We start from the raw sequence: 21,712 nt of genomic DNA, 5'->3' as shown, positions 1-21,712 counted from the left end.
TTTACTCTCGCTTCTGCATGTGGAAAAAAAAAACATTCAAACTTTGAGTTTATATCACTCTTTAAAAAATACTTGAAAACATATCTAATGGTGGAAATTGTGGCTCCTCAGTTAACTGAAGGAACCTTATTCAGTACTTCTGTGAGTCTAATCTCCCAAGGGTAGATGAAGGCTTTCTGCTCTGCCAACCACCCACATATGCCTTGCCACTCAAAACCACAAATGCCCTCACTGCCCCTTCTCACCTCCTCTAGACTGAACAGCACACCTCCGATGGGAGCACCAAAGGCCACAGACACTCCAGCAGCAGCAGCAGCTGAAAGCACCTGCAAAGCAAATCATTATAAGTATGCTCTGTGCAGGTGAGCCAAAGGCAGGGGTCAGGGAATCCAGGGCCCTGAGAAGAATCCTTCCCCACAGATGGAAGCTGAGCTGGCTCACCTCACGCCTTTTGCCCTCATTTTTGCTGTACTTGGAGAACAGGCTACTGAAGAAGTTGCCACAGCAACAAGCCACATGTACCAGTGGCCCTTCTTTCCCAAGGCTCAGGCCAGATGATACAACCAGCACCAGGGTGACTGTCTTGATTAGCAGGGTCCACTTCCCCAAGTAGCCCCTGATGATAAAGCCACTCAAAATGGTCTTTATCTGAAACAGAGGACAGAGAGTAAGGGAGAATGAAAAGCTTCCAGCCATGGGTAGAAAAAGAACTGTAATGCATCTGAGCTAGATTCACTAAAGAACATGAAGAGAAGCTATCTTAGTTTTTGATGTGTCTTCAATTTGATATTATATTAACAAAAGTTTGAATAATAGTAGTCCCCACACTTACCCACAGGGATATATTCCAAGACCCCCAGTGCATGTCTGAAACCTCAGATAGTACCAAGTCCTATATATACTATGTTTTTCTCTATGCACACATACCTATGATAAAGTTTAATTTATAAATTAGGCACATAAGAATTTAACAATAACTAATAATAAAATAGAACAATTATATCAATTAGAATACATTTTCTGTTCATGTCTCCCACCCAAAAAATGTAATGGCTTTTCTATTTTAACTAAGCATTCATCTACAACTTATGACCATAACTTTTGCAGTTCTAGGAGCAACAGCAAAATCAGCATGAAATGTTTCTTTCCTCTTCATAATTTCATGGGGAGAAGATTCATTCTTACCATCGAGTTTAACAACCTCAGCATACAATACTTTTTCTTTCCATAAGTCAAGAACATTCACCTTTTCACTTAAAGGAAGGACTTTACAACTTCTCTTTGGAATATGCAAATTGCCAGCATCACTACTCTTATGCTTTGGGGCCATTTTTAAGTAAAATGAGGGTTACTTGAACAGAAGCACTGCAATTAATCTGATAACCAAGATAGCTATTGACTAATGCGAGTGTAGTGTACCCAGCATAGATAGACTGGATGATTTATGCTCCAGACAGAATGGAGGAGGAGGATAGGAGTTTTAATAATACTATCTAGGACAGTGTACAATCTGCTCTCCAAATTTTTCCCTTCCATCAAATCCTACCCTCTTGTATTGGAAAAGACTGAATACAGGGAAACATCCTGCTCCATTTTCAGACTTGCTCCACTTCGCCAAATAATGACTTTCTTCCTATAGGCACATATGAGCCTTTGTGTAATACATTTAGAATTCAACTGGATACTAATCTTGGTGATTAACTTTGTATACTGAAGTCCACTTCCCTAAATGGTATTTTTTAACTGCTTTTATTTTTTAAATACATGACAGCGGAATACATCCCAATTCTTATTACACATATAGAACACAATTTTTCCTATCTCTGTATATAAAGTATGTTCACACCAATCATGTCTTCATACATGTACTTTGGATAATGATGTCCATCACATTCCACCATCATTGCTAACCCTCTGCCCCCTCCCTTCCCCTCCCACCCCTCTGCCCTATCTAGAGTTCATCTATTCCTCCCATGTTCCCTCTCCCTAACCCACTATGAGTCAGTCACCTTATATCAGAGAAAACATTTAGCCACTAAATGGTATTCTTTTGCATAGATAGAAGCATCACCAATAGCAAAATAACTTCTACCTCCAATCTCTCTCATACTTGGCTAAAATGGAGTGAGTGTTCACTGCTAAGGTAGCAATTTGCAAACCTCTAATCATAGGTTAATTAGATAAGAATTCAGTGAAATTGCTGGTCAATTTTGTTTTCCCATTGTGTAATACATGATGGTACAATGTTATCTCTTATCAGTGTCATTTACATAACTTCAAAATGCCTCCTTCTGAGCAGTGCTCTGCCATCTAAGCAATTCCTCAAATAGCTATTAAAATCCTTCTCAACCTTGATGCTCATCAGAATTACCCAGCAAGTTAGGAAATATTGAGAATTGGCTCTCACTGCAGAGATCTGCTATAGTTGATCTGGGGTGCATCCAAGTATAGGAAGTTTTATAGCCTCCCCAGGTGATTCTAAAGTGCTTCATTCCTGAAAAGAGTAATACAGCTATTCCTAATTTCTTGATATTTCAGGGACAGCCCTGAAACACTCTATTTTTTCACTAGCTTTTTCTACTGAACATCAGGTCAACTTTGGTGATTTTGGAAAGGTTATTGAATGAATCCTCTAATTTTAAAGGTCTGCGGACAGGACCATTTTCACCTCAGAAATTATTGATAGAGATATCTTTCTTAATTCAAGGAGAACAAGGAGAGAGTGAGGGGAAGGGAAAGGAGAGAGAACACACTTGCACACATGCACACACTTGTGCATTCCCAAAAAACTCTGAGAGCTCCTTCCTCTAGAACTTACATGAGATCTCTGAGCCATAATCAGATAGTATTTTTTGAACTAGCCTTGAACTACTAGCAGACCAACTAGTAGTGGTTAAACTAGTATCTAACTAGTGGTAGTTGGCCTGATTGAGCTTGTGCTCTAGGGAATCTGAGATCCCTTTATTTAAGGGATGTTTTATTATGCCTGCCACAATCCTGCCCTTTTGTGTTGCCTCGAATAAAATTATCTGTAATTTTTTGTCAGTTAGTTAATGTGGATTTGGACCCCAGGGTACAGTTTAAAAGCATAATACCATTTAGAAAATTACAAGCATCTAAATTACCTGAGCCTTTGCCAGCCATGACATGTGGCGAATTGAACAGTGTAATAGGTATTTTATAATTCTCTAAAATGATTTTATAAAATTGTCATGATCAAATTAGGAGCTAAAGAAGGCAAATTCATTCCCAGTAGATGCCAAAATCCAATCACCTTCTTTAATTTGAATTCGTAGAGACTGAAGCAAGCAGGGCTTTAATGCAGTGGATTTGTGACTGGGTGATGTTACCCTTAAAACCAGAACCCTTTCTGGTTGATCAATATTTGCACAAGTGTTCATGTTTTGTAAGGAACAGAAACATCAACTCAGAGTAAGTTTCTGAGAGGGAGGATGAGCACTTTTAGAAACATGCCTTGGGTTGGGGCATAGCTCAGCGTTAGAGCACTGCAGCCTTATGCGAAGGATTTCCAGCTTTGTAATGATAATAGTGAAAACTTTGCTACTGATGAGTTATAACCATACTTAATTACAAAACTTCCATTGGTTCCTGATACTTGAAAAGATTGAGGTGAACACTTTTATAAATAGAAAAATGAATCTATTACATACTTACCTATGCTTAAAAGAATGTTGATAAAAGAAGCACCCACAAACCCACTACCAAGTAGAAGAGATAAAAGAGTGAATACCCTGTTTGCCTCCCAAATGGAACCTTCCTCCTTCCCCTCACCACTTCCAATCTTTTCTCTGCCTTTATTTTCTCTTTTTGAGAGCAAAGTAACAGAGTAACAGGATTTATTAGAGTAATAGAAAGAAAGCAGAGCTACCAAAGAGGGAGGGGTCCCAAAAAAGGGATTCCCTCTCTTCCTTTCTTGACCACGTTAGCACATATGTTGTTTCAATTTGTTTGTTTGTGGACTTTATATGACTAGAATCATATTTTACATATTCTTCTGAAACTTACTTTCTTCACATGATGTCATATTTTTGTCAATGTTTCCTGTACTTTGTCACAAGAAACTTAAATGCTCAACTCAGTATTTGACTCCTTTTGAGTTCAGCTATCTCCGATAATGATGCCCACTTTAGAGAAGAAAAAGTCACAGAACCCTCAAAGACAGAGCTCACATTTGAGCTTTCTCTCTCCATGAGATCACCAGCTGAGCCACACATCTCTGGTGTGGGGGAGGAGCCTGCCCATGGTGTCTTATGTTGCTGCTTTAGATTTTCCAATTCCCCACTGACCATCTCCTTATTTTGGAAAGGCCTGAGTCAAAACACTGACTGGTGGGCAGTGGGTTCATAAAATGGGATGCCAATAATGATCTGTCCTTTTTATTGTCCAGGGTGCCTTAGGCTTTGGGCACCACATAAAATACAGTCACTTTTATATAACACCTGATTTGAAAATGCAAATTGGTCCCAATGCTATTCATATATTAGAGAGAAACTTGAGCATAAAGGAAAGTTTGTGCCTGTTAATACACAATTTCCTCCAGAAAAAAAAAATATGAGGTGAATGCAGAAAACTGCACCCAGTTGAACAGAGCCATGTAGAAAAACAAAAATTGCACATATTTCACACATGTACCAGTCCATGTGCTAGCCATGACTGTCTATACCTGACATCACAACTTCCCCTCTGATTTCAGATCATCCTCAGTTACGGTTTGGATCTGGAATGTCCCCCAAAGGCTAACTGTTCTAAGTTTGGTCCCCAATTTAGCAATGTTCAGAGGCAGGGGTCTTTGGGAAGTGATTGGATCATAAGGCTTCTAACCTTATCAATGGATTAATCCATTGGCAGATTGATAGCTGAATGGGAGGTGGTGGAAACTGTAGGAGGTGGGACCTACTTGGAGGGAATGGATCCATGAAAGCAAACCCTTGAGGACTATATCTTGTCCCCAGCTTCTTTCTTTCTCTTTGATTCCCAGCTGCCATGAGCTAAGCAGCTTCTCTGCCATGCCCTTCTGCCATAATGCACTGTCTCACCACAAGCCCAAAGGAACAGAGTCAGCTTACCATGCACTGAAACTTCTGAAACTATGAACCAAAATAAATATTTACTCCTTTAAGTTGTTTTCCTCAAGTCACAGTGATGAAAAGCTGACTAACATACCCTCCTTCCACCCCTTCATAGGAACTCATAAGCTGCATCCCTTCTGATACCCACTTCCATAAACACACATCAAGTTTTTTCAAGAGTGAAACACAATCGATCAACAAATATATGAAACAATATTCAACATCTCTAGCAATTAGAGAAATGCAAATCAAAACTACTCTAAGATTTTATCTTACTCCAGTCAGAATGGCAATCAAGAATACAAGCAACAATAAGTGTTGGCAAGGATGTGGGGAAAAGGTACACTCATACATTGCTGGTAGGACTGCAAATTGGTACATCCACTATGGAAAGCAGTATGGAGATTCCTCAGAAAACTTGAAATGCAACCACCATTTGTCCCAGCTATTCCACTCCTCGGTCTATATCCAAAGGACTTAAAATCAGCATACTACAGTGACACAGCCACATCAATGTTTATAGCACAGCTCAATTCACAATAGCTAAGCTATGGAACCAAACTAGGTACTCTTCAACAGATGAATGGATAAGGAAAACATGGCATATATACCCAATGGAATATTACTCAGCCTTAAAGAAGAATGAAATTATGGCATTTGCAGGTAAATGGATGGAGCTGGTGCTGAGCAAAATAAGCCAATCTGAAAAAAAACAAAAGCCGAATGTTTTCTCTGATAAGTGGATGCTGATCCATAATGCAGCCAGTAGGGAAGAATGGAGAACTTTGGATTGGGTAGAGGGGAGTGAGGGGAGGGGAGGGAGGGTGGGGGTAGAAAGGATGGTGGAATGAGACCGACATTATTATCCTATGTACATGTATGATTGCATGACCAGTGTGACTCTGCATCATGTACAGCTAATGGAAGAAGTTGTGCTCCATTTGTGTACAATGTGTCAAAATGCATTCTGCTGTCATGTATAACTAATTACAACAAATAAAAAAATAAGTGACATATGTATTGTAGAATTTACATATTTTTTAGCCATTTGACATGTGTACCACTGCATTACTACTATTTTTATTTGGGTCCTAATTTTTAAATCTGTGTCACTGGGGAAGTTTTTTTTTTTTTTTTAATGCTGTTATTTTAATAATGTCCTTCATGATACAAATTTGTTAAATTCTTTTTCCTAATTGCTACGCATTGCTCTGTGAGCTTTACACACATTATCTCATTTAAAACTCAAAATGGACCCAAAAAGTAGAGTGGAAAAGTCTAATGGTTGTCTTCCACTGGGGAAGTTTTTGAGTGTTTTGCCCTTCTAGCCCATTTTTCCCATAAACCCATGGTTTCTACTGTGCCATTCTGCACAGCAGTAATTTTTCAGAGTACATATGTCTCATTATAGCAGAATTGGCTGCACTGAGGAAACAGGATGGTAATACATCTTGTTTTTTTAGTTCCTGAAGCAATATGTTAAAATAAACCATCAAAATTCAGTGTGGCATATTGACTGTTTCTTCTCTTTTCTGAAATAAGACCATGTTGAATTTTTCCTGTGACCATCTTTTAATCACTCCACCTCTTTCTGTAAACTAGCTGGACAATAGTCAATATGGGAAGGCACCCAGAAGGGTATGGATCCATTGCCATGACTAGCCCATAACTCCATCTCTAAACTCACTATCTCCACTGCCTGTGGGCACTGCTGAAGTGCCAAGCCAAAGCAGAACTGAATTGCATTGATTAAATGAAAATATAAGAACTTCAAACATTATTTCTGGTGAAAATTTTCATTGTCTGGGCTTTTTTGGGAATCAGCTCAGTTATCATTGTTCTGCCCAGTCAATCCTCCTAGCTTTCAAGTTCAGTCTCAGGTATTCTCCTTGATGGATGAGGTCACTTCCCTCCTACCCTGGTCACATAAAAGTGCTGAAAACATTTTACAAGAACTCTAAGTTCACAGGGCTACATTCCTAGTGCATGCACTGAAAGAAGAATTAATTTTTTCAAGATTGCTATTACCTTGTCACCAGAAGAGCAAAATGTGGCAAAGGAGTCTGATGTTCAGTAAATGTTCTCAGCAATGATCCTCCAGTATTGTCTGTTTTCACATTACAACATAAATGCACTTATGAGTTATTACAGTGCCACATTTATGTAGATGATTAATGAACTCTGATCTCATATGCTACAGAAGTTCAGTCTGTTTTATAAAGATAGACATTTAATCATCTAAGACCCAACAGAGCAAAAATCCTGAAGATAAAGTATTAATCCTGAAGTCAAATTTCTGAGTTCAACTCACAGTTTACCAGCTTTAGTGACCTTGGGCATGTTACTTAACCTGTCTAGCCTTTAGTTTCATTGACTGTTAAATGAAGACTGATAGTACTTACCTCATAGGCTTATTGTGAGGAATAAATGTGTTGACAGATGCTAGATACTTGAAACTGTGCTTGGCACTACAGTGCTACACAATTATTTGCTACTCTTATTATTGGTACAAAATAAATTCAACCACAACTCACCTCTGGTATACCAGAACCACAGGCATATGGCGCAAATACACGCACCAGGGAGACTGCCAAAAATGCAAACAGCAATGCCCACAGAATGTACATTAAGTAGTTCAAAATGTAAGCGCTGGCACCCTAAACAACAGACATAAAACAAGAAAGAAAACATGAGCCACAGCAGATCTGAGCAACTACTCAACCCCACACCCTCCATCTTGAGATGGGACTGAACTGGTTTACCCTGTCCCACATAAACAAAGGGGCCAGTGTTGGATTTGTCATTTTTTGCTATTGCTACAGTCACTACGCGCAAACAGCACCCAGTGTTCCTCCAGGAGTTGTTTACACCTACCTTCCACTGGGTGAAATCTTTGCAGTAATGGAAACCATGAATGCTGCTGAGTTGTAATTACCACTTGCACTACAGTTAATAAAAGGCGTGACACAGAAAACTCTGCCTCCAAGACTTGGGAAGATTTGTTTTGTCTTGTCTGTGGTGGGTTGGCCTCTCCTAGCTTTCATTACAGCCACACCCATACCACAGCAAGACACTGCATTGCCAATGAGTAAGCTTCAGAACTGTGTTTTGGAAGACGGCTCCTCTAAGTATGGTTCATGGACCAGCAGCATCAGCATCACCTGGGAGCTTATTAGAGCGGCCCCACCCCAGAGCTGCTGAATCAGACACTATGGGCTGGAACTCAGCTCTGTGTGGTTTAACAAGCTCTCTGGGCGATTCTCATGCACACGAACATTTGAGAGGCACAATTTGAGTGGAAATGCTTGATCATCTCCTTCAGAATAATTCACTGAGCCATTTACTCCAAATTATCTGATGTGTGGAGAATGGTTTCTCAACCAAAAACACAGTCTGGGGTCTTTGGGTCAAGGACCTGATCTGCTGAGTGGAGACCTCATTTTTTTTAGGCCTCAGCTTCTATCACCATCTGGATTACTCAAGTGAGGGGGAAAAGAAAGAGAGATCACCTACAAGTTTGGCCACGGCCACAGCCACATGTGTGCCTATTAAAAGCAACAACACATTCCTGGAAGCTGCACTGCAAGCACATATTCACACCCTATGTGGTGAGCAATCAGACTGAGGAATACCTTTCACCCACTTAAATATGGACTTTTTGGGGAAGCTAAAAATAACTTCTCACTCTTGCAAACAGTAATTCTTTGAATCAAAGTATAAATCTGAAAATCAGTTGAAAAGATCGACAGCCATATTTCCCCTCAAATGTATATTGTGACTATGAGAGAAGAAATAAAATATGGAAGCCAGCCAATCCTGCCTGCCCACTACCACCAAACCAGGTAGAGAATTTCTTCTTGAAAGTAATGGAGAGCATTGAGAATGTGTGAGATTTCAAGATCCCTGTCTACTTATGAGATGTGAAAGAATAAATTTTCAATTCCTCTGAGACAGAGGTTTAGCAAAATGGCAAAGTGCATTCCAAATGTCTTCAGCTGTGGTAAGTGAGTCAGACAAGAACAAAAAAGTGGGGGAGGAAGGAGATGTACAAATACAATACATATATCTTCCAAGCATAGTTCTACCTTGTAGAGTCCTCCCAATACCACTAATGTGAAGCTTGGCCACCAAGTGCCGTCACCTGGCTTTCTGATTCATCAATGACCCCTATTCATTGTGGTAACCACTGAATTTAGTAAGAAGTTAACGCTTTCCAGAGCTAAGATTTTTATAAAGATCTGAGGCCATAATTGCCAAGAAGATAAGCACTGGATCTGTGCATTACCACAAAATTCTCTATGCCTAGACATTTTCTTCATAGAAGGTCCAGAAACATCCTCTGTAATGCAGTCATAAAATGCAATGGAGGATGATAACTGAAACCACAGTGAGATACCACTTCCCACGTGCTAGGCTAGGAATAATAAAAAAAAATATTAGCAAGTGTTGGCAAGAAGGTAGACAAACTGGAACCCTCATACACTGCTGGTGGGAATGTAAAATGATGCAGCCACTTTGGAAAACATTCTGGAAGTTCCTCAAAAGATTCAACATAGAGTTCCCATCTGACCCAGAAGTTCCACTCATACCCAAGAGAAATAAAATGTATGTCCATGCAAAAATTTGCACACAGATGTTCATAACAGCATCATTCAGAGTAGCCAAGAAAGTGGAAGCAACTCATGTTCATCAACTGATGAATTGATAAATAAAAAGTAGTCTATCCATACAATGAAATGTTGTCCAGTCATGAAAAGGAAGTACTGGTTCATGCTACAACATGAAGGAACCTGGAGAACATTATACTCAAGGGACACAAAGGGCACATTATACGTGATTCCACTTATGTGAAATGTATAGAAGAGGCAAATCTATAGATAGCTAGTAGATTAGTGGTTACCTCAGACTGGCAGGTTGGGGGAACATGAGAGTGACTACTCATGGGTACAGGGTTTTGAGGGGAGAGGTTATGAAAATGTTCTAAAATTCGATTATGGTGATAGTCACATAATCTGTAAATATACTAAAGGCCATTGGATTGTACATTTTAAATGAAAGAACCATATGAACTGTAAAGTATCTCATTAAAGCTGTTATTTTTTAAAATGTAACATCTTTTCTCCTCTATTAGAAGGCATAAAAATCAACACTGGTTCTTTAGCATGATCAAAAACCACCCTTGGTAAGAAAAAGGCAGACAAAAGGCTTTTACATACATAAATAGACACACATAGACACACACATACACACACACACACACACACACACACACACCATGTACATAAAACAGTAGAGAAGTATTTTCTTCCAAGTGAAGTTTCAGAAGTAGCATTAGAGCTAGAAGAAAACAAGCCATCCTAGAATTATACCAGGGACATCTTAAAACTGAAAGCAAGCAAGCACAGTGGCTGTGCCTATAACCCCAGAAACTTGGAAAGATGAGACAGGAGGATAGCAAATTCAAGGCCAGCCTGGGAAGCTTTGCAAGAAACTACCCCAAAATAAAATAAAAAGGGCTGGGGTGTAGCTCAATGGTAGAATCCTTGCTTAGCATGCACTGGGCCCTGGGTCCCATTCCCAGCACTGTGGAAAAAAGAAGGAAAAAGAAGGTAGAAAGCACGCGCATTCACGTATCACAGACTGGTGGGGATTCCCAGCCAGGCCCCTGCACAGACACCCACCTCTGACTGATTCACCAACAACTCTGACCACTTCTGCCACAGAGGGCACTTGTCCCTGTCCTCAAAAGTAGTTTCATTGGATGTCCAGCAGCACTGCTCATGGCTGTACCAGAAGGCAGACAGGCAGACTCCTTCCTTCAGGTCCGTCATCCAGTCGACTGCAAGATCGATGACCCCAGCCAAAGTGCCTAGAAGAAGCAGCACAGCCATTGAAAGGAGTTGTTCCACAGGGCAAGGGGACCATGCAACAGGCAGCAACCAAAAACATGGCAGCCACAAAGGCCCAGGTACCAGAGAGAACATGAGCATATTGTAGGGCCGCCACTGGCATTGACATAGGAAACCTCTTTCATTAATCAGCAAGTCACCTGAATACCTGTGGTGTGGGCAAGGCAGTTCCCCCACCCAATGGGAGATACAGAGGACTTACTGGCTTACACCAGGTAGGTTACACTCTTATCTCACATTACCAGGGTCAAGGGGCTTTGGGGATTCATCCCTTTCCAAATTTTCAAATAGGGAATATTCTCCATAAAAGATACAACCCTCTCGGTGGCTGCTGGGGCAGGACCTTACAATCACACACAGTAACATTTCTCACAGAAGCATGCTAATTCAGACAAACTGGAGGCACAGCAACAATGCCAGCCTCACACCCTAAAATGAGTAAGGCTTTGCCACCAAATACAAACTGCACTCGAGAAAACCATATTTATTAGAAGTTTCTGGACTTTTAAAATTATGGATAAGGGATTGTGGGTCTATATAAGTCAAAACTTATTTCAAAGGCTGTTGGAAATGGGATAAAATAGAATGTGCAGTTGAGTGGCCCACAAAAGGCTGCCTCAGGTTACTTTCCAGAATCACCCATTCTAGTCTGTTATAAAAACAGTGCGTGTTTTCAGGCTTCTTAATACTTCAAATTTTTACTAGATCCTTATTACAGAATTGGTTTCACATCACTGCCAAAGGCATCCACACCAGCACTTCCCTCCTCCAACTCTGGAAGCTGCCTGACTCAGTTCTAGGACCCTTCCCTGCTTAGGCCCTGGATCTCCTTCCTCCTCACTTCTTAACACCTCCCCTTTCCCCTGCATTTCACCCCTCCCTTTCTGATGGCTCCTTCTCATCAGCATTTCAGCTTTAAGAAACAAAGCAATCCCTTCCTGGGCCCACTTTCCCATCCAGCCATCATCCTATCTCGTTCCTTCTTTTCTCAGTCTCATTTCCCCTCAGCCTAATTCGTTCCCTCCGTCTACCAGGAGAATCCTATGCAGCTAATGGCAAAGGCCTGTGCTCGTCTTTATCTTCTAGAAAAGAATCTACAAACTACAACCCACAGGCTGGATCTGGCCCACTGACTGTTTTTGCAAATAAAATTTTATTGCAACACAGCCATACCATACAATTACGTACTGACTGTGGCTGCTTTCAGGCTACAGTGGCAGAATTGAATTGCTGAGGCAGGAACTGTATGGCCCACAAAATTGAAAATATTTACTCACTGGCCTTTTAAAGAAAAAGTTTGCTAAACCCAGGTTCAGACCTCTCGGCATCATTTGACATGCTAACACCCCATTCTTCTAGAAATGCCTCTTTCCTTGGCTCCCACAATATTGAACTCTCCTGGTTTCCTCCTAGTTATCTGTTTTTCTCTACCTCCCCTGATCTTTCCTACTCCTCTAAGCAACTTCTAAAAGGTTCATTTCCTCAAAACTTGACTCTAAACATTTCTCTTTTTATACTGTGCTCTCAACCTTGGCAACCTTATTCACATCCTTCCATTTGCTACTGAGCTACAATAACTACACAACCCAGCTGCCAGTCTCCAATGCACACAGCAGACATCACCAATCAATTGTGACACACTCCACTGGATTCACCTTCACAACCCTTTTGACATGCCCATGGCAGACACCACTAATTAATCATGACCCACTCTATGGACTCATCCTCACAGACCTTTTTAATAGAGCCTCAGGAATCAAAACCAATGAATAGGAATCATCAAAGGACAAGAGTATAATTGCCTTTTGGGTCTATTGGCTATCTCTGCTCCAACTCACTGCTTCTAATGCTGAAATCAAGGAACTTTTCCCCAGCCTCAGCTCTGTTCCCAGCTGGGAGGAGATCCCTCCACCCAGGGACTTGTGCCAACTAAAAACCTAAATAAACATCCCCTTTCCAGGCAATCATCACATCCTCACAATTCCTCCTCTGAAATCTCTCTTAAATTGTTCCATTTCCCTCCTTCTCCACCACTTCTGCAGCCATTCAGACCAACATTCTGGAATCATTTTTGGCTGGGCTGTACAAGGGTTTGCTCTCTGGTCTCCCTACTCCAGCCTTGCTCCCCTCCAATAGGTTCCCCACACTGTGGTCAGACAGGCTTTCAAAAACTCCAGTCTAATCCATGCCACCACACTTCCCACATAGAGGAAACCCTGCCATAGTTTCCCATCATTCTTGGGAGAACACCTAAATCCTCAACAGATCTCAGAACCTGCCAGCTGGCCACTCATCTCTCCAGCTTCATCTTTTTTCTAGCACTAACCCCCTATGACCTGCCCACTTAATGTTCCTGAACCATGCCAGGCTGTCCTCTCTGCACCACCTCAGCAAGCACTGCGATCCCCCTGACCAAGCAATCTCCTGCTTATTTTCCAGATGCCAGAATTTATATCACTTCCTCACAGAACTCTTCCCTGATTTCCTAAGTCTGGGTTAGATATACTTCCCAAGTACTGCTGTGGCAGTCTGTCCTTCCCCCATCACCATACTTCTCACATCCTGATATCATGATTAGCTAGATGTGTGTGTGTGTGCATGCGCGCACGCACACACATGCAGCACATGTGTTTGTACTTCCACTAGTTTATAAGTGGTGGAGGAAAAGGTTTTGCTGTATAGTTTTTGTGTCACAGGGTAAGTCAGGTCAGTCATCCAGACCCTCTATCTACTTCAAGTGGGCACAGACCCTATCTGCCCTATTCATGGTTATATCTGTCAGGTGCACAGTTGGAGCTATATATTCATGCTAAATGAATGAGTGTGATGTGTAAATGAATGGAAACATTTTTTAAAAATCCTCAAATCCATTCATTCACTTAAAAGAGTGTTTATTGATCATCTGCTTACTATGTGCCAGTCACTAGGCCATGCACTGTGGATACAGCAGCAAACAAAACAGAGCCAAGTCCCTGTCTTCGTGGAATTGCACCTTGTAGAGGGAGAAAGACACTAGGCAAAAACAAGTACATCAGGGGCTCCATTAGAGGACAATAAATGCACCTGGTGTGAGTGGCTCCCAGAAATTTGGGAGGCTGAGGCAAAAGGATCCTAAGTTCAAGGCCAGCCTGAGCAATTTAGCAAGATCCTGCCTTAAAATGAAAAATAAAAAGTGTAGGGATGTAACTCAGTGGTAGAGCACTGGCCTAGCATGTGTAAGGCCCTGGATTCAGTCTCAAGTATGAGGTGGGGGAAAAGTGATAAGTACTAGAGAGAAAATATAACACCCTAAAATGGAGTAGCCACTTCAGGAAACAATCAGGCTGTTACACATAATATTAAACAAAGAGTTACCATTTGACTAAGCAATTCCATTCCTAGGGATATGCTCAAGAGAAATGAAAACATTCATCCACACAAAGACTGGTATACAAATATTCATATCAATGTTCAAAATAGCCAGAAAGCAGAAATAATGCAATTATTCATCAGTGGATGAAAGGTAAACAAAATGTGGTCTATCCATACATTGGAATAAATATTTGGAGATAAAAAGGAATGAAGTACTGATACATGTTATGACATGGATTAACCTTTAAAGATTATGCTGTGTGAAAGAAGTTAATCACAAAAGATCACTTTGTGTGATTCCATTTATATGAAATTTTCAGAATAGGCAAATATATAGAGACAGAAAGAAGATTAGAGATGACCAGGGATGAGAGGGGAGGCTGGTACTTGATAGTTCAAGGGTCTTTTAGGGGCAATAAAATCATTTTAAAATTGCTCATAGTGGTGGTTACACAACTCTGTGAATACACTAAAACCAAAATTCTACACATAAATGGGTTAACTGTATGGTATGTGAATTGTATTTCAATATAGTAGTTACATACATACATACAGCAAGTAAGGGGGATAGGATAGGCTCAGAGAGGGAAGGATGTGATTTTTAAAGAGATCAGAAAAAGTTTCAAATGGAAAATGATATTTGAACAAAGGTGTAAAGAAGGCGAGGGGAGGGTACTTCAGAGATGCAGAGTCAAAATTCAATGATCAGCCCAAATTGCATCACTTTTCATTCATTTATAATCACATTATTCCACACCCAATCTTTCTTGCCAGTCCTGGTTCTGACTGTGCTCTGGTCGATCCTTAGCTTTGTTGCATGATACAACAGCGACACCCAGTGGTGTCTTCTGACAAATGCTCTGCAGAAGAGATACAGCTGCACTTCCCCATCATGGGAGTCCAAATAAAATGGTCAGGGTGCCTGTGAGGGGAGGACTGGCCAGGCACTGCGATGCCTGAGTCCTCTCCACCAATAGAACAGTAGGGGAAAGGCACAGCTCACTATATTTCCCCTCGATGTGCATCCAAATCAAAAGAACATTTAAGCCACCTTTGTTCTCCATATCCTCCCATTCCTGCCCTCCTATATTCATCTGCTGATTTGCTCATGGGATCTGCTTCCTCTGTGGCTCTCATCCCTGGCTTCACATCAGAATCATGGAAGAAAAAGGATGGAGTCTGTACTTAATGCCAGGAAGTTCTCTCCGGAGAGGCTGTTTAATTGAAGCCCAGGCAGCAATATATATCTTTTAAATTCCCCAGATGATTCCTCCTAAAAGAACTGATGGAAATTAGATCACAAGTGAAGCCAGCTGGTCAAAATCAGATACATTAAAGATATCCCAATGGGGCCCCTAGATTAGTCAATAAATCTAAGCTGTGCCATTTACTTCGGCAAGATGCCAGAATATCGATACTGAGTCTCTTCATTTCCCCTATTAATTTCTCCTTCCTAGGAGCCAAGAGTAATGATACACTGCAAGGTTTTATGAATTTCTTCTACATAAAGGCATGAAAATTCACAACAAATTCCCACTCTGCCCACTTTCAAAGGTCTTTATAGAAGCAGTCAGGTAAAATTGGTAGCAGAACACTATGTCCCCAAGACCAATTCCCTTTCTTGGTGGCTGTAATCATCATACACTGGAAAACACCACCAGGGGAAGAAGGATGGAACTGAAGAGATGGATAGACAGCCACTGTAACTAGTAGGAAAGCAAGCTCCCCTCCCTACCCCAGACATTTCTTCTAGGCTCTTTGTGGAACATGGAGGCAGCCCAAGCAGACAGACCTCTTGCCTAGCAACCATGCCCTGCATACAATTACCTTTGGCATAAATGAAAGATTCCCCAGCAATCAAAATCCTCTGTAATCACAAAATTATATCTGTGCCCTGTTAGTGTTCTTTCTTAGAGAACTTACTATATTCTGCCTGTATTATAGTCAATTTTAAAATCATAATTATTAGGTTGCTATATGTAGAGGATTTTTATTAAGGGGCTTTCTATATGTTGGCCTCATTTAAAAAAAATTCTTAGACATTAACCTTCACAGCCTCTTAAAGGAAAATAAGTTTCAGGCAACAATTTCCATGGAGAGCTGGTACATTTGGTTTGAAAAGGACAGGTTTTCCCTCCAAATAGTCATCCATTTACTTTGAAACATCTACTGCTCACAAACATGGCACTGGGATTACAAAAATGAAGGACGCAGTGTCTCTGAGAGTCAGAACAATGTAGGGGATGGAGGTACACTGCCTGGGCCCACCTCAGATATTGTGGGTATCTAGTATTATTTTGAATGCAGTAGGACATTTACAGTTCATTTCAGGGTTTACCCAGTAGTATTAAAAGCCAGTCTCCTATGGTGTTTGGTGACTAGAGATAAAAATATTTCCATATTTTGCTGCTTCTACATAACCAAGTATAACAGATATGAACTGTATACTTTCAGAAAACTATAGTGTGGTAATCACCCACTGCTCTGTGTGGGAAGGGCCTATCAATGCTAAAATCCACAGCTCTCCAGAAGCTATGTCTTGGGTTTGATGATAGATTTTAAGCTAAATATATGGTCATGTACTTAGCTCATAGATATTTCAAGTAATAAATCCCTTGTGTTGGGGGTAAAAGAGAAACACTCCATACCCCAAATATCTTCCCAAAGAGTTGGTGTTTAGAGTTTCAGCATCTCCAGCTTTCCCTGGAAGTCCTGCATATTCTTCCACGTACCTGCCAGCAGACCAATGAGCAGCATCACCACCCATCCTGACCATGCATCCAGCAAACTCTTGATGAACTCCCATATGGACTCCTTGCTTTTGCTCGTTATCTAGAAACAAAGCAGACACAGCAGTTGATTGGAACACATTTTCTAATCCATGCTTCTTCCCTAAAATAGTTTCCTTGGGAAACAGAGTGATTGAGAAAATGAATGTAATTAAGCAACTAAATTCCCAGTTACATTATTCTTTCAGTAATGTACCACAGTGATCGAATGGGCTTTCTAATTCACAAAGCTATAAAGATGCCATAATAGTCTCCAAAGAATTGGAGGACCAAAAAAATCACTTAATTAAAAAAACATACTAAATATGATTTGCTCTTTGATTATTTAAAATCCATTCTGAAGGGAGACATTGATTCAGAGTCACCAATTTGAATGTGAGTTACTACTCTAACTTATGTTTTAAGGTCTGTTCATTAAAAAGTCTATTGAAATAGGCTTCATTTCCTACTTTCGTTTTCAAGGTTAAATTTTAATTGCTAGAACTTTGAATCAGGTAGTGTAGATCACAGTCGCCACAGCAGATAGATACATCTCTGCATATGGTAAGAACACCCCCTTTCCTCCTGTATTAAGAGAATCCTATATTCCTCTGAGATCATCATCCTCCTCACAAACCTTCAGATCAGTGGTCAGCAAACATTTTCTGTAAAGGGTCAGAGAGTAAATATTTTGGCCTCTGCAGGTCAAAGGGTATCTGTTGTATCTACCCAATTTTGCCACTGTAGCACAAAAGTGGCCACAGATAATATATAAATGAATTCCAATAAAACTTTATTTATAAAACAAGGTGCCAGCTGGCTTTGGTATGAGAGCCATAGTTTGATACTCTTGCTCTAGGGTGAAGGCTGCCCCATTGCCATGTTTTTCCATGTTGAAACCCAGAGGCTACGTCATTTTTGTGCCTAAACAAGATTACGTTACATATTCCCTACACATCTCTCTTCCTCCTCTGAGCACTCACCACATCATTTGTTCCTCATCTGAAGCTGCTCTCCCTGAGGTCACTGATGGCTCCTATATTGCTGGTACACACCTAATTTACATCTCTGTGCAGAGGACCTTGTGAGCAGCCTCCTCCTCTCACTTGGGACCACTCTTGGCTGGTTCCCCTCCTTTTCTTCTACCCACTTCTTCTAAGCATCTGTCTCTGGTTCTCCCACCTATCTCCCCCACATCTACTGTATCTTGACATTCCCAGGGTCCCAACTGCCTCTTTACTCTCTATGTACCTTGGCTACCTTGACCATTTCTAAAGCTTCAGCATCCACTTACATGCCAAGGGCCTTCATTCTCTTTCCACAGCCCTAGCCTCATCCTTGAACTGTAGAATTCTATTTCCCAACCCCCGACCCACCTGCAGGCCAGCCAGGCAGCTCAGACTCAAAGCATAAAAAGCAGAACTCTGGCCTCCCTCTGCTATTCACCCTCCCCTTCCCTTCTTCTCTTCATCAAAGGCACCACTGCACCTGTCTGGCCACAGCCAGGTGTTCATTGATGCCACTCTGCTCCTGACCCCAATACCTCCTGTAAAGTCTGTCCATGTCTCCTCAGAATGTCTCTTGCCCATGATCTCCTTTCCTCCATTAGCACTCCACTGCTTTGAGTTAGAAGTCCTTCTTTCTCCTGAGCTAACTTCAGAGTGTCCTGCTTCTCTTATTGTAATGCATCTTTATTGTATTCTGTGGCCATCGACAAAAAATACCAACCCCTCTCCATGGCCCACTTGGTCATTCCCAACATGGCCCCATTGCCCACATTTCCAGACTCATCCCTAGTCCTCCCCTTCCATAAATCCTTCACCAGACCCTAGCATCTCCCTCAATTGCCCAAATGGGCCATGTTGTTTCATGCCTTGGCAACTTATTTTTAAAAAAAGTTCACTAGTGATGTTTAGAATCCTCTCCCCTCTCTCTGACTAGCAAACTCTTAGCCATCCTTCAGGATCCAACCGATATGCCACCCTCTCTGAAAAACCCTTCCCTAACCATCCCTCCTAAATGATCCCTTGGATACATAAATGAATTGTGGCCCATTCATATATATACTGATAGCCAACTGGATGCCAAGCACCATGATAATGTGTTTTCACACACACGCACAATTTCATTTATTCTTTAGGTATAATTACCTCCATTCTCATGAATAAGAAAACTGAGCCAAGGAATGGCACCCCCAAAGTTACCCAGCCTAGAGGTGGCAAGGGAAGAATGTGTCCCAAATTTATGTGGTTCCAGGGTCCCCTCCTTGCCTCCACACCACATTCCCTCAGTCTGACATAGTTTCCCACCCAAAGCACCTGCTATTATAATTCCCTTTTTAAATCTCTGGCTTTCCCATTAGCCTTTTTCTTTTTTCAAACCTAACCTGCGACCTAAGCCCCAGTTCCATAACTTGCATATGAAACATGGCACAGCCATTGCAGAGATCCCCTTTGGCATGGCCCTTACAAATGCCACCTACCTTTCTGTGTCTGTCAGTGTCCCGTGACTTCTCCCTCAGCCAGTCAATGGTGTGGAAGTCCTCATAAGTCCCCACATCAGGGAATGGCTCGTCAAGGAAATCCATCAGGTTTCCAGAGCCACTCATCGCTCCTGCATGGACCATGCTAAGTTACACCTATGAGAGAAAACTGGCCATTAAAAACATAAACAGGACTTCTACTTGGACACTGCAGAAGAAGAATCATGGGCTCTGCTTTCTCATATAAGAAAATATTATTTCAGGATAGGCATTGCTGCTGTCATGGAATATGAACACTCCTAGGAGAATTCTGGGAGAGGTTCCTGAGAGTCTCTTCTTGCCTGAGCCTCACTTCCTACACATCTCTTCCTGCTCTGAGCACTCTCCACATCATTCCTCATCCTCCCCCAAAGCTGCCTTCCCTGGATCAATACATAACCTTGTTTTATGTGGGTTTCTGTTTAATATGTATTGTTAATTAACATTGAACTCACAACCAATAGCACTATCACTCATGCCTGAAAAAGTTTCTCTAACATATATTTTCTACACAAGGCACACCAGAATCTTCTCACAATAAGAAATGCCAGATGGCACTCCAGTATTGTACTTCAGGGCCATTTTAAACATCAAAATTACCAAAAAAAAAAAAAAAAGCAGAGAAATGTGGAAAATGTGGTAATAAACAGAACACTAAAAGTATGAGGGTGGAATCAGAAAGGCAAAGGGTCATCTTCTCTGACCTCAACTGACAGCATGTGCTTTTGGCAACTCAAGCCTTTTGCCACTCTACATATGCCTGTCTATGAATGACCTTGAAAGCAATGCAAGTATTGACTTTGGGGTGCTATATTTTGGATCTTAAATGTCCTCTAAAAGCTTATGTGTTGAAGGTTTGGTCCCCAAGGTGGTGCTTTTGGGACCTGGTAGAATCCTTAAAAGGTGGGGCCTTGGGGCTGGGGTTGTGGCTCAGTGGTAGAACATTTGCCTAGCATGTGTGAGGCCTGGGTTCGAGTCTCAGCACCACGTATAAATAAAATAAAGGTCCATTTACAACTAAAATAAATATATATTTTTAAAGGGGGGGAGGCTGGGGATATAGGTCACTCACATGCAAAAGGCCCTGGGTTCAATCCCCACCACCATAAAATAAAAAGAGGTGGGGCCTCGTGGGAGATCCTTAGGACACTGGGGGTATGGCTCCTTTCTCCAACCCCCCTGTCCTGGCCATGAAGTGAGCAAGAAGTGAGTGGCTTTGTTCCACCACACAATCCCTCCATGATGTGCTGCCTCACCACAGGCCCAAAGCAAGGGGACCAATTGATTATGGACTGGAACTCCAGAACTGTAAACCAAAATAAATCTTTTCTCCTTTAAAGTGGATTATCTCAAGTGTTTTGTTATAGTGACAGAAAACTGACTAACACAGGGGCTACAAATAAATTTTCGCAAATAGGCAAAGTTGCAAATAAGGAGTCTGCAATTGAGGATCGACTACACATATTTATGGAAAACCTCAAGTGAAGCAAAAGGAAGGTCACAAAAGGTGAGGGATAAAGAGGCCCCAAATTGTAACCAAACAGATAACTGGTTTCCCTGAGAGATAAAGGAGGCCTCTGAGGTAGTAGTCCACGTAGTTTCATCATTGACATTCCAAATGTACAGTAACAGCAGAGTGAAAATACTGATGAGAATTTAATTCACTGGTAGGAGCCAAAGCAATCTGCAAATAGCAGCAACCCTCTGCACTAGGGGAGCCAATATGGAGATGGATAAAGAAAGGCAGGAGAACCTGCCAGGAGCCATGCAGAGCTGTGGGCACACTCTCCTGGGCAAGGAGCCCCAGTGCAGATGCTCGTTTTAAATTTTTCTTAAGATACAGTTAAAATGGCTCCTGCTGCTAGAACAGAAGGAAAGTTGAAGTCCCCTTCCTTTTCTAAGATAACAATTCCATTCCCACATTTGGGCTCCTATGGTCCAGAAAACAATCAGGAATGAACCAACACATCTTTCCTGTTCCACTGCCATCAGAGCCTGCTTTACAGATCACATAGGAGCTCATCTGAGATGTAGAAAATGCTTTGCAGCAGGACTGATGATCACCCCAGTTAG

The 21,712-nt window shown here is 41.4% G+C and overlaps 1 protein-coding gene across 1 annotated transcript in view; it reads right to left on the bottom strand.

Annotated features, from left to right (window-relative positions):
• Clcn4 (chloride voltage-gated channel 4) overlaps positions 1 to 21,712 on the bottom strand; it is a 70,287-nt gene that overhangs the window by 24,441 nt on the left and 24,134 nt on the right. The window contains exons 3-8 of the mRNA XM_071606183.1: positions 19,601 to 19,756; positions 17,083 to 17,182; positions 10,772 to 10,959; positions 7,625 to 7,747; positions 442 to 648; positions 246 to 326 (exon numbers count right to left, since the gene is read on the bottom strand). Of these exons, the coding sequence (XP_071462284.1) occupies positions 246 to 326; positions 442 to 648; positions 7,625 to 7,747; positions 10,772 to 10,959; positions 17,083 to 17,182; positions 19,601 to 19,744 (843 nt within the window). The 5' untranslated portion in view covers positions 19,745 to 19,756. The remainder of the gene's footprint in view (positions 1 to 245; positions 327 to 441; positions 649 to 7,624; positions 7,748 to 10,771; positions 10,960 to 17,082; positions 17,183 to 19,600; positions 19,757 to 21,712) is intronic.

The sequence above is a fragment of the Marmota flaviventris genome, chromosome X (assembly GCF_047511675.1).
Source record: "Marmota flaviventris isolate mMarFla1 chromosome X, mMarFla1.hap1, whole genome shotgun sequence".
NCBI classification, from domain to species: Eukaryota; Metazoa; Chordata; class Mammalia; order Rodentia; family Sciuridae; genus Marmota; species Marmota flaviventris.
This window is presented reverse-complemented; position numbering and strand designations above follow the sequence as displayed.